Source organism: Cheilinus undulatus, linkage group 13 (assembly GCF_018320785.1).
Source record: "Cheilinus undulatus linkage group 13, ASM1832078v1, whole genome shotgun sequence".
NCBI lineage: Eukaryota > Metazoa > Chordata > Actinopteri > Labriformes > Labridae > Cheilinus > Cheilinus undulatus.
Window position 1 is genome coordinate 18,117,977 of NC_054877.1, and position 12,080 is coordinate 18,130,056.

At 39.2% G+C, this 12,080-nt stretch overlaps 1 protein-coding gene across 1 annotated transcript in view; it reads left to right on the top strand.

Moving 5' to 3' along the window:
* b4galt2 (UDP-Gal:betaGlcNAc beta 1,4- galactosyltransferase, polypeptide 2) overlaps positions 1–12,080 on the top strand; it is a 314,504-nt gene that overhangs the window by 41,235 nt on the left and 261,189 nt on the right. Inside the window, exon 2 of the mRNA XM_041803017.1 lies at positions 6,196–7,197. Within this exon, the coding sequence (XP_041658951.1) occupies positions 6,786–7,197 (412 nt within the window). The 5' untranslated portion in view covers positions 6,196–6,785. The remainder of the gene's footprint in view (positions 1–6,195; positions 7,198–12,080) is intronic.

Below are 12,080 nucleotides of genomic sequence, written 5' to 3' on the forward strand. Positions count from 1 at the left end.
ATATCAGACAGGATTGATTAATAAGATAGCCTGTCTTGATAACACTTCACAGAAATGTGATTTAAGTGTTGGATAAGGGATCATTTAGCAGAATAACCCATTATGTTTTCATCTTAAAAGTGGTCAATAACAGAATTAAATGTCTTATACAATTGCAGTAAAATAACTGATGAATACATATAGTCAACACTTGTATTACAGCTTCAAAACTAACTTAGAGTTGCAGTTTTGTACACTGTATAGCTGTTGGACCCCCCCCCCCCGGAAAATAGCATCACATTTTTTAAAATCTCAATTTAATGACAGTTCTTTTTCATTCTAAATTTGGGGCTAATGACTCTTACATTTGCCTTTATTCAGGCTAGACTGCTAAAGAAATACCCAGCCTCTGCATTTGAAAGCCTGCTCCACCAACTGAGCTAAAACATTGCCCAAGCCTAATCTCTTAGTTACTGAGAAAAAAGCCAAACTTATTCCTCATTTGGTTTTAAAATGCAAAATTACTGTGGTTTAAGTCAACGTGGAGGTCTTCTACAGAACATTTTAAGTACCAGAATGTACTTCCTTGCATCCTGACCGATTCTGTAGAATTGATTTATGCACTTTCTAAACCACGTGAAGATTCTGATTTACCAGTGTGTCATCTTTAGTTTGATTACAATCTGTGCTAGTGTTCATCGGGCACATTTTGACATAGACACCTTTTAAAACATGGACTATAAACGGGACTCCAGCTGCAGCTTCATATAATAGCCTGTTCATGTGAAATTTTATATGACAGAGTTACTTTATCATTGTATATACTCAGGTAAGAATGGTAAAATTAGCACATATTTGGTCATGCAGCCAAGAAATTACCTTTTAATAATAATTATATATCTGACTTTTTTTTTTTTTATAAAGGTAGCAGGGAAGCACTTATTAACAGACACAAAGTGCTTATTTTAGTATCACACTCACTGAAGGAGAGGAGAGACAACTGCAGACTAGGAACAAATTAAGCAGGATGCATGTAAATAAATGCAATCACTGATTACACTGTTTAAAACATTTTTTTTAATAATGACTGACATCCTGACCTCGCAAACATCACCACATCTCTCATGCACGTATCTTCAGATGCTCTATATATAATGTAGTGTGGCAGTATTTATCTCAACATCTACTCTCTCTCTCTTTTGTTTGCCGTCATTTACTGCTGTCTGCCTGCCCATCTCCCCTACTGTATCTCCTTAAAGTTTACAGTAAAATCAGACAAGAAAAGCTTTTTAGAGCTACTATCTAATTTACTACAGAGGAGTACTTCCAAAGAGATCCAGTTGTGATATTTCCACTAGGACCTGAACTTCTTTCTCTCTGATGTCTGTTGTATCTGCACTGATCTTGATGAGTTTTTGCAGATGTTCTTCTAGGCCAAAATAGGGTTTTAATCTTTTGGATTTCTTTCTTCTCTCTTGGCTGAAGTTTGTTGTTTTTGGCTGTTGATCACAGAGGATGCCCCACTCACCCCTAAGCTGTGTTACTGAGGCAGAACATAGGGCATGACTCCTCTGTCTGTCTCACTGATTATCTGTCTGCCTGCCTCCCCACATGTTTGAAAAATTCACCCCTGATACATTACACACAAGCCCTTTCAGTCGCTGACGAGTGGCCCTGCCGAGAAATAAATCCTGACCTGCACAAGCATTATGCTACCACTGACGTGCGGTGTCAGGGTCCTTCGGTCAGCAGAAATCCGTCTCATTAACCAGCTAGTTGCACACACATTTATACACAAACTCACAAACAGAGAGACACACGCCCCTGGAGGCTCAGTCTCAGCTTTGCTGCCCGCAGACAAAAGACCGGCATGGCAACTTTGTGAACAGACAGCAGCCATAAGCTTATTCACCAGACATATGTTTCAATTTTCTTCACTTTACCTCCACCTGCCTCAAGACACAACAGAGATGTTCACCTAATCAGTCCAGAACTAATCTAACTTTATGCATCATTTACCTCATATTCACAGAATCCGAGGGAGAGTACAGAAGCTGGAAAACCTATTAAAATGGCTCAAGTTACATCTGAACAAATATTAAAGACTGACAACAACATCATGAAGCTATTATAATACACTAAAGCCCAAAATCTACATATGTAACAGAATTATTGATTAACTTTCTTTAAATTGTTAAATACAGACAATGTCCCTAGGATAGTTGACTCATTATGTTTTATGGGGCCTTGAACCCTTTTTCTCTCATTAATGTCCAATCAGTGCCCCATGATGACAAAGTGAAAACAGAATTTTAGAAATTTTTGCAAATTTATGTAAAAGAAAAAGTGAAGTGTCACATTAATGTAAGTATTCAGACCTTTTACTCAGTACTTAGTTGAAGCACCTTTCACCGCAGTTAACTCATTTTAAATATGATGCAACAAGCTTTGCACACCTGGATTTGGCGATTTTCTGCCATTCTTCTTTGCAAATCCTCTTTAGCTCAAGTCAGGCTGGGACCATTAGTGGACAGACATTTTCAGGTCTCTCCAGAGATGTCTGATCAAGTTCAAGTCAGGACTCTGGCTGCTTCACTCAAAAACATTCACAGAGTTGTCCGTAAGCCACTCCTGTGTTGTTTTGGCTGTGTGCTTAAGGTCATTGTCATTTGGCTCAGTCTTAAATTCTGAGCGATGCAGACCAGGTTTTCATTGAGTGTATCTACTAGTATGTATCTTGCACCATTCAGCTTTCCCTTAACCCTGGCCAGTCTCCCAGTCCCTGCTGCTGACAGTTTTGTAGAGGCGTGTGCCGTTGAGAGATGCTTCATTAGATTAGAGCTGCTTACAACAGACGTGGACAAACACTTTGCTCCGGGACATAATGTACATTTCACATGTACGTTCTTGGCTTTTACCTCAAGGAGAATAAAGTAGTGTCTGTACTTCCACTTTATAAACGCCAACTTTCCCTCCAGACTCACTATTGCTGCCGCTCACCTCTGCTAGTTTGGGTGTGTGGGGCTGCTGTGTGCGTGTGGTTTGTGTGTAAACTGAACACTGCCTCTGATTGGCTTACCATGAAAGCTTACTCTACCTTAGCCAATCATCATTACTTATGCAGTTGTCTCGTCCCTCCCTCCTCGCTCCTCCCTCACCAAAGAAAAAAATAAACAGTTTTGCAGCTCCTGTGACTGAGAGCCAAGTTGGATGACAAGAGCTTCAATGAGTAGCTTTAGTTTATAACGTGCCCCATTTAATTGTCAGTGACAGTAACGGTGTTGTAATGATGGAAATATTAATTAGTTAGATTACCCGTTACTGAAAAAAATAACGCCCTTAGTAACGCCATTTATTTTAATGCCATTATTCCGTCACTGTCTAGAACTTCAAAATGCCTTTAGAATGTCATGAACATTGCTAGGATGGCGTGGGATAAGACTCACCCGCTCCCTCCTTCCTACTGTCCCTCATCAGCCACAACATCATTCAGTCCATGCTGCTTTTTAGATTTGATTATTAGCTATAATGTCCTAGCTATATAAAGTAGACTTAACAGAAGCTAGGTTACGGTAAAAGTGCATGAGTTAATGTAAGGGTTAGGATACAGAAAGTTGAAAGTGAAATAGCTGACCTGCAAAACCGAATTATGAAACATTAGATAAAACCAAGTAAACAGTGTGCTAACAGGAAAATAGCTTGTCCTCTATAAACACACTCTAACATGACTAACACAGCTAGATGATCTAGCTACATAGATAATGTAGCTTAATCGATAGCGGAGCTAAATCTAAAGCTTTTGAAGCTATTTTAGCTATGTAGGCTACGTAGGTTGCGTAGCTACATGACAATTGTAACTGAAGCAAATGAAGCTAACATTAGATTATGCTATGTTTGTTAAAGCATTTTAGAAGTAGTTATGCAAACAGTGGCTCACTTAAGCTTCATTAGCTTTAGTTAAAGCTAATGTAACTACATTGGCTTAGGTAGTAACATTAACTACTTAGCAAGTGAAGCTATGTTAGCTTAACATAGCTTTACATTAGCTTAAGCTATTGAAGCTAAAGCAAGCCAATATTCATGTTACTACTTCTAAGATGGATCTATACATAATTCTATCCCAAATTAGACACTGGAACATTTTTTCTGGTAACGTAGCTACATAACTGATGTAGCTAAAGAAAATAATGCCACATTAGCTTCACTGGATTATGCTATGTTTGTTAAAGTGTTTTAGAAGTAGTTATGCAAACAGTGGCTTACTTTAGCTTCATTAGCTTTAGTTAAAGGTAATGTAGCTACATTGGCTTGCACAGTAACATTAACTATGTAGCAAGTAAAGCTTTAGCTCAAACTAATGATGCTAAAGCAAACCAATGTTCGAGTTGCTACTTCTTAAATGAATATATACATAATTTTATCGCAAATTAGACATTGGAACTTTTTTCTGGTAATGTAGCTACATAACTGATGTAGCTAAAGAAAATGCTACATCAGCTACATTGGATTATGTTATTTTTTAAAGTGTTTTAGAAGTAGTTATGCAAACAGTGGCTCACTTTAGCTTCATTAGCTTTAGTTAAAGCTAATGTAACTACATTGGCTTACGTAGTAACATTAACTACTTAGCAAGTAAAGCTATGTTAGCTTTAGCTTAAGCTAATGAAGCTAAAGCAAACCAATGTTCGAGTTACTTCTTCCAGAAAGAGTCATTGGAACTTTTTATGGTAATGTAGCTACATAACTGATGTAGCTAAAGAAAGTAGTGCTACATTAGCTACATTGTATTATGATATGTTTGCTAAAGCTAGACATGTTTTATAAGTAGTTTAAACATTGGTGTCTTGTAGCTTTCTTAGCCTTAGTCAAAGCTAGTGAAACTACATTGGCTTGCATAGTAATGTTAACTGCATAGCTAGCAAAGGTATGTTAACTTTAGTTACAGCTAACAAAGCTTAAGTGAGCCACCGTGCACATAATTACTTCTAAAACAGGTCTGTAAATCTTGGATTAGACAACAGACCTTTTTTCTGGCTTTGTTTTTTAATAATATTGAATTGAAAAAAAAAATTAAGAGTTGTACATGCATATTACGTCCCTTCCGTTCTGACATAGATGGCATCTCTCAGTAGTGGTCTGCAAGTCTGAGATCTGCAATCTGCAGCCAGACCCCTCTCAAATGGGTAGGAAAGGTGATTTATGTGACTTTGAATGTGCCAGTGGTTGTTGTGTTTTTTCTGATACTGTACATTGTAGATAGTTTCACACTGTGCACTCCAGGGACAAGAGTTAGGAATCTACAATAGCCATACAGTATATTCTCTGTGCAGCACATCAGCACGAGTTTAATATTGTGTATTGAAGCTTTGTTAAATTGCGTCATCCATATTAAATAAAATCAATTTAGTCTGAAGTTAAAGACACAGAAAACTTACTGGCTGATGGAGCAGCCACTTTTCAATAATGTGAATTTCTGTAATGCCTAATATTTGCCAAGTTTGAGAGATTTCCATGTCACTGAAGAAAACCTGAGTTACCCCAGCATTTTATATCAATCAATTTGTAATTATCACCACCAGTATTTCAACATTTAGCTCTCCCTTTCTTTCATCCTTGACTTTGTTGCTTTGTTCCTGAGAAAGTCACATGGCAGTCAAGGTTTTTATCACCTTCTTCAACCTCATCTCTGTCCTTTCTGTCATTGATTGGAAAGCCATAAAGCTACAATAAGCGTAGCCTGTGGGAAATCTCTAAGTGCCCCTTCCTTCTCCCCTTTGCTCGTATGTTTGCTGCATTGTGTATTCCCTCCTGCCCTCTCATTCCATCATAAACGCTTTTTAAACCACTTGACTGGAAAATTGACTCGCTATGTCAATTTCAGCTGCACAGGCCCGGTCAAAGCTTTTCTGTTTGCCTGTTGATGCTTTTGTTGTTGATTCTGCTTCTGTCCAATTCTCCTGGGTATTTTGGGAGAGTGAACTTCTACATTTATTTAGCCATTGTTCAACCAGGCACATCGAATGATAACAAGGTCACAGAATACTCTCAAATCAATAAAGTTTTGTTTGATTTTTTGCCATGAAGAATATCAGGCACAGCTATTATTAATGGCTCTTAACCTGTGTTGGTTAAAAGAAACAGCTTAGAACATGCATTAAACAGCCATCTTTTTTAGGTAAGCATTATCTGAATTTATAATCTCTGTCTTTCTTTTAGGTGCCTGACACTTTCCTGGTCTGACACTACCAGCAAAGAGATTATCAGCCAACAATCGCGGCAAGTGGGACGCACCTAATACAGCTGACCCCTTCCTGGACACCAATGAATGTCTGACAGCAGCTTTGCCATGTATAAATTGGGGGGTTTAGTTTAGAGAAGGACTGGCTTTTTACACTGGGTATCAACATGGCAGCAGCAGCAGCAGCTTTACACTGAAGAATTGACAAATCCAGCAAGTTATCACATGCCCATATCCGTGGATTGTTGTCTGACATCGGGGCCTTATTTCTTAGATTTTACTGAACTTATCATCAGTGCTTTTTGCTCTTTGTATATTGAAGAACCTGACTGGATGATATTTGCTGGGTTAACATCAAAACAAGATTAAGTCTAAGTACTTTTGTCATGCAGGGAACCTGTGGAAGCACCCCGAACAAGTTGAAAACTTTGACATTCGCTGACTCTGTGTCTGTGTCCACATCAGTGAGCCGATGAGCTCTGCTGACGTCAGATAGTCTCTCTCAGCTCGCCACATGTCCTCACCAGAGATCTAACAGCAGATATCACACAGCGGTAAAGATGAGCGCATGCCATTAGCCGTGCCAGCTTCGTCGTGGCTGGCCGTCGCCGGACGGTCCTCCTCCTCGGCCATGACCCGGCTGATGTTGGGCCGGACTCTGGAGCGTATCTGTAAAGGCGTCCTGCTGCTCTGCCTGCTCCACTTCCTCATCATGATGATCCTGTACTTCGATGTTTACACGCAGCGCTTCGACCTCTTCAGCCGCTTCAACAACGGCCGCAACGGATCGAGAAATAACGCCAGCGGAGCAGCAGGGAGTGGACATCACTTTTACTATTACAATCTTTCCAGGCCCAATGCTACGTTAGCAAGCTACTCGGCCACAGGGGAGCAGCTGGTGCCGACCGTGCAGCCAGAGACCAATCAGACACCTTCTCCAAAACCACTCCCACCATGCCCAGAGATCCCACCTGGCCTCGGTGAGTAATAATGTCATCTTTACCTCTAATATCAAACTCTATCATGACTAATTTTTGCTTTTATTGGCCTTTGATGTCTGCATTTAGTAGCTATCTTGACTCCATCTTACCTGTAAATGATGAAGTGAGTTCACATTTACTGAACTGAGACCTGAGGTAGAGCAAGCTGTTTTGTGGTTATGTTGTGTCGGTGCTATCATTAAGAGAGCAACAACAAGGACTCATAAGACTGTAAGCCTGTGTTTTGTTTGCTGATGAAGCCTCTTCTCTGGTTATTAGACTTGTGTATGGAGCTGTGTGTTCATTTTAATCCATCATGCCTATCCCTGCCATGTTGCTGTCAGGCTATCACTTGCTAACTAGTAGTCTGCAGATGTTAGGCTGGTGCCTTGTCAACATACTGATGGAGTGAGCAGATACAATGCAGACTTTTCTGTTTCTTTTTGCTCTACTGATATAAAAATATGCTTAAAGGATTTAAGCCTGAGTGTTCGCTTGTGTATGGGACATGTATTCCTCTTTTCTTCTGTACTATAGGAAGTGGTCTTTATCATTGTTGCTGTGTTAATCTGTAAATCAAATTGAAAGAGGAGGTTAAAGGGATATTATAGTTGTTTTTTAAACTGTGTAAAAGTTAAATGTTAAGCTAGCACCTCATTCCTGGGACCTCAGTCTCAGACTGATTGAACTCCTGGTTATGGCTTAGTAATAGCAATGCCAAAGTAATATTTACCAACCTTATATATGCATTGTTTATCATCATTTATTTTAAAGTCATACAGAGGTGGAATTGTTTCCTGATCTCTGGAAAGTTTATGTGCCATAAAAATGGCAGCGCACTTACATCAGATCTTGCAGACAATAGACCAATCTTTACCCCCATTTGCTGCATGCTATTAGATCCATCCATCCATTTTCTATACTGCTTATCCCACTGAGGTTTACAGGGGGACTAGAGCATATCCCAGCTAGCATTAGGTGAGAAGCGGGGTACACCCTAGACTGGTCACCAGTCATTTGGCTGGCACAGAGAGACAAACAACCAGGCGTGTTCACATCTACAGCCAATTTAGAGTCACCGATTAACCTAACAAGCATGTCTTTTGTGGTGGGAGGAAGCTGGAACCCATGCGTGCATGGGGAGAACATGCAAACTACGCACAGAAAGGCCCTGCCTGGGAAGCATACCAGGCTAAAACCAGACTTTGGACCACTGAGCAATGGTCCTGTTCTTTTTCTCCTTAGCTCAGGTGAGACGCTTATGACTGGTTCAGGAGTAGCTTAACACAAGAAACACGACACCTGTAGTCCATTTCCTGGACACGCCACTGTGTGGGCCTTGATTCACAGACTCCAGCCTCAGTCCACTCCTCGTGAAGCTCCCCTAACTTCTTGATCTGCTTTGTCTAAAAGCTGCACTCATCCCTGTTGCTTGTGCTCTTTTTCTTACCTTATGTTTCTCTTACAGTCAGCTTTCCTGGACAACTGTCAAGTCAGCATTCTTCCCCATGATTGCGGTTGTGTGTCCATTTTTTATACAAACAGCAGTTCAAAAAGGCTTTCCAAAGCATATTAAAATAAAATGAAAAGATCAGTAATCTAACAATATAATACGCTTTGTCTTAATGGAGAGAGGGTGTATTTTCCTTTGCTCTCGTTGAAGTTTGTTTTGACTCAGTGTCATTTTAAACAAACTCCACATCTCTCCTGCTTCTAATCTGTGCTGGAATAAACTCATTATTGCTTTACCTTCATTTTTGATCTGCATGACTTTGCTTGAATTGTGACTTTATATCTCCCTTAATCACCTTTTCCGATTGCCCTATTTGCCTAATTGTTTATCCACTGGGTTTGTTGTATTAGTTTTAACGGCCTGTACATACTGTAAGCTTGATTACAGCAGATTTACACATCATTGATTAGTGTAATGAATAGGTGAGACAAGACCTTGATCTGAGCTGGAAGCTGGAGAGTTCCTGTTTTATATTCAGTAAATAAATGCATCTCCAGTCTTACCCCAATTAGCAAGAGAGCAAGTGTGGCCATAATTTTGTTTTTCCAGGTCGGCCTGCAACATAAAATGGATTTAACGTCAACGATTTACACTGTGGTGTTTCAGCCTTATAGACTCACAGAGGAGCTATTAGCAGACATTCATGCAGTCAGACATGTAAGCACCATCTGCAGAAACACAACAGAAGGGTATACAGTACAGCTTTAATTTGATTAATTCCTTTTGTTCTGTCATTCCTGTAAGAAACACAGAAGCTGGATGAATAAAATTAATTAGGATGTATAGAGGGTGTTAAAGGCAGGCTGCAGAAATATGTTCATTCTGTTTGTATTTAGTGTTTAACTGTGATTTTATTACCTGCAGTAATCCACTTAGCATAAAGAAATAGAAATAAAATTTCAGTATGTAAGGATAAAAGTCGAAAAGGTAAAAAGGAGTCTATTACGGTGACTTTTAGCAAGAATTTAAGGTACTTGATGGTTATAAATCCCATAATCCTCTTTGTTTCTTAAGACCTAAATCCATACATCCTTGTTATACATTTACTGTGAGACTGTGCTGAGTCTGGACTTAATTTCTTTTTCTTTTTTTTTTTTTTTAATTTCTTCATGTATTTTTTTGCTTGATATGAACAGCTGCCATCAACACTTAACTAATAGTGGCAGAACACACACAAACATGATTGAATTATACTTATATAGGTGTGTCCAAACTATGGCCTGGGGGCCAAATGCAGCACATGTGCATTTTTGATTGGTAAGGAGAAAATTCCAAAAATGATATCAGGCCAACATTAGAAAATAAAGCTTGAGCTGGTGGTGCCACTCTGCTAAATCTGTAAACAAACATTTTGACAAGAACATATTGATGTTTTTTCCGTGACTAAATTTAGAGGAATGGTTAACATATTGCAACCAAAAAATAAAGGTATCTTATAACACCCTGCTGGCTTACAGCAGCAAATAGCTGTACCAATAGCGTACCAGGGGTAGAACCATTGCCCTGCAACTAGCCATTTAAGCATACCCAATCACTAAGGATATCTTATCCTACATCAGAATGGTTTGACTAACTTTTATATTCTCACCCCACCATCCCAATATTTTTCTTTATAGGACCCTCAATGGAAAAAGTTTGAACACCCCTGCATTAATACAACAGTTTTTCCTCCTAACAGAGTGTTCTGATTAGACATGAGACATTCCATGAGTGCTGATATAGAGTAACATCGCTGGACTTTTCACAGTCATATCACTCCACCTCAGGCAGGTGTTCTGAATGGAGTAAGTTAACACAAGAGCACACAGAGGCCATGTTTGGTCGACAAGGATTTCTACAAAAAACAGCAACCTTTTTGTTACCTCCGCCAAGGAGGTAATGTTATCGGCAGGGTTTGTTTGTTAGTTTGTTTGTTAGTTTGTTAGCAACATAACTCAAAAAGTTGTGGACGGATTTTGATGAAATTTTCAGGAAATGTCAGTCATGACATAAGGAAGAACTGATTAGCTTTTGGGAGTGATCTGGATCACTGTCTGGATCCATGAATTTTTTAAACGATTCTTTACCATTGGGAGATAGGGCTAGTGGCGGAGGTCTGCGCTCTCCGAGTGCTTTTCTAGTTACATTTTGTACTGTTTTCTTATACAGGTTGGATGCAGAACTTACATTAAAATGCAATATGACTTTAGAAGGTGAGATGTTGCAATAAAGTAAACACACCTCTGAAAATCAAAGACCTAGATATCAAACATGTTGGTGCTGATATTTAGAGCATCGTTTCCTTTTATGTGACAGTGTAGTTCCACCCTTTTTAGACAATACAGTACCAGGAATTTATATCTATTTTTGGGCTTTCTGATATCAAGTGGTTATCCTTAATGCTATTTATAGACAGACCTTAATGCATATCAAAATTGGTTTTGTTCTCATCTTATCAGAACTGGGCCACGTTTCATTATTAAAACAAAAGCAAAGAGCCACACTGAAAGTTTTTCTTGGCAGAGAAAATGTTTTTGCACTTCTCCTGATCAGCCTTGGGATGCGTTTTATCCACCAGCAACTTCCACAGTGCCTGCTTGCTAAGCTCAGGCTACTATCTCATTTTGTCTTGTCACTTTGATTGTTCCGTAATGAATGTGACAGACCGTTCGTCCAATCGCCTTTTGAGAATTTTTTTTGAAAAGTGCTGTTGTCATTTCAACCTAAAAAGTGTCAGGCTAGCTAAGTTACAACTAGCTAAGTTAAAACAAACCTGCTGCAGGGTTTATGAATTTAAAAGAACAGTTCCACAGCTTTCCAAATACATCCCAGAGTTGATCCATAAAACTATGCACGGCCTGTCCAGAGCTACATAGCTTAATTTAGCATGATCACTATCATACACATTATTTGCTTAATAGTTTATCACTGTGTTCTTTAGATGCATGTTTAGGACAAAACAAGGGAGAAAAGCTGTCAAAGTGGCACCACTAGCCTCTTATCTTGTGGCTAATTCATCCCCATTTATTTGTATTGCTAGCAGCTTTGCTGCACATGGCATAAAGGGCTACTAAGCAACAGTAAGAGAGCCATAGAAATGATGTTTGAGCCATTGTTTGCTAAACATGTGAGCAAGTGAGTCCTGATATCAGGTCATATGGATGCATGTACTAAAACGCAGTCACTTGGCATCAAAATGTCCAAATGCATTGTTAGTGTGGAGTATGCATTGTATGCACTGGTCCAACATATTATGAGAAAATTGAGGAAGAAAATGCACATTTCCCCTCCCATAACCGTGCATACATAAACACACACTTACACAGAAGCACAGACAGATACACACTCATGTCATTATCTTCTATATCCATCAACCCAGCAAATCAGAGGT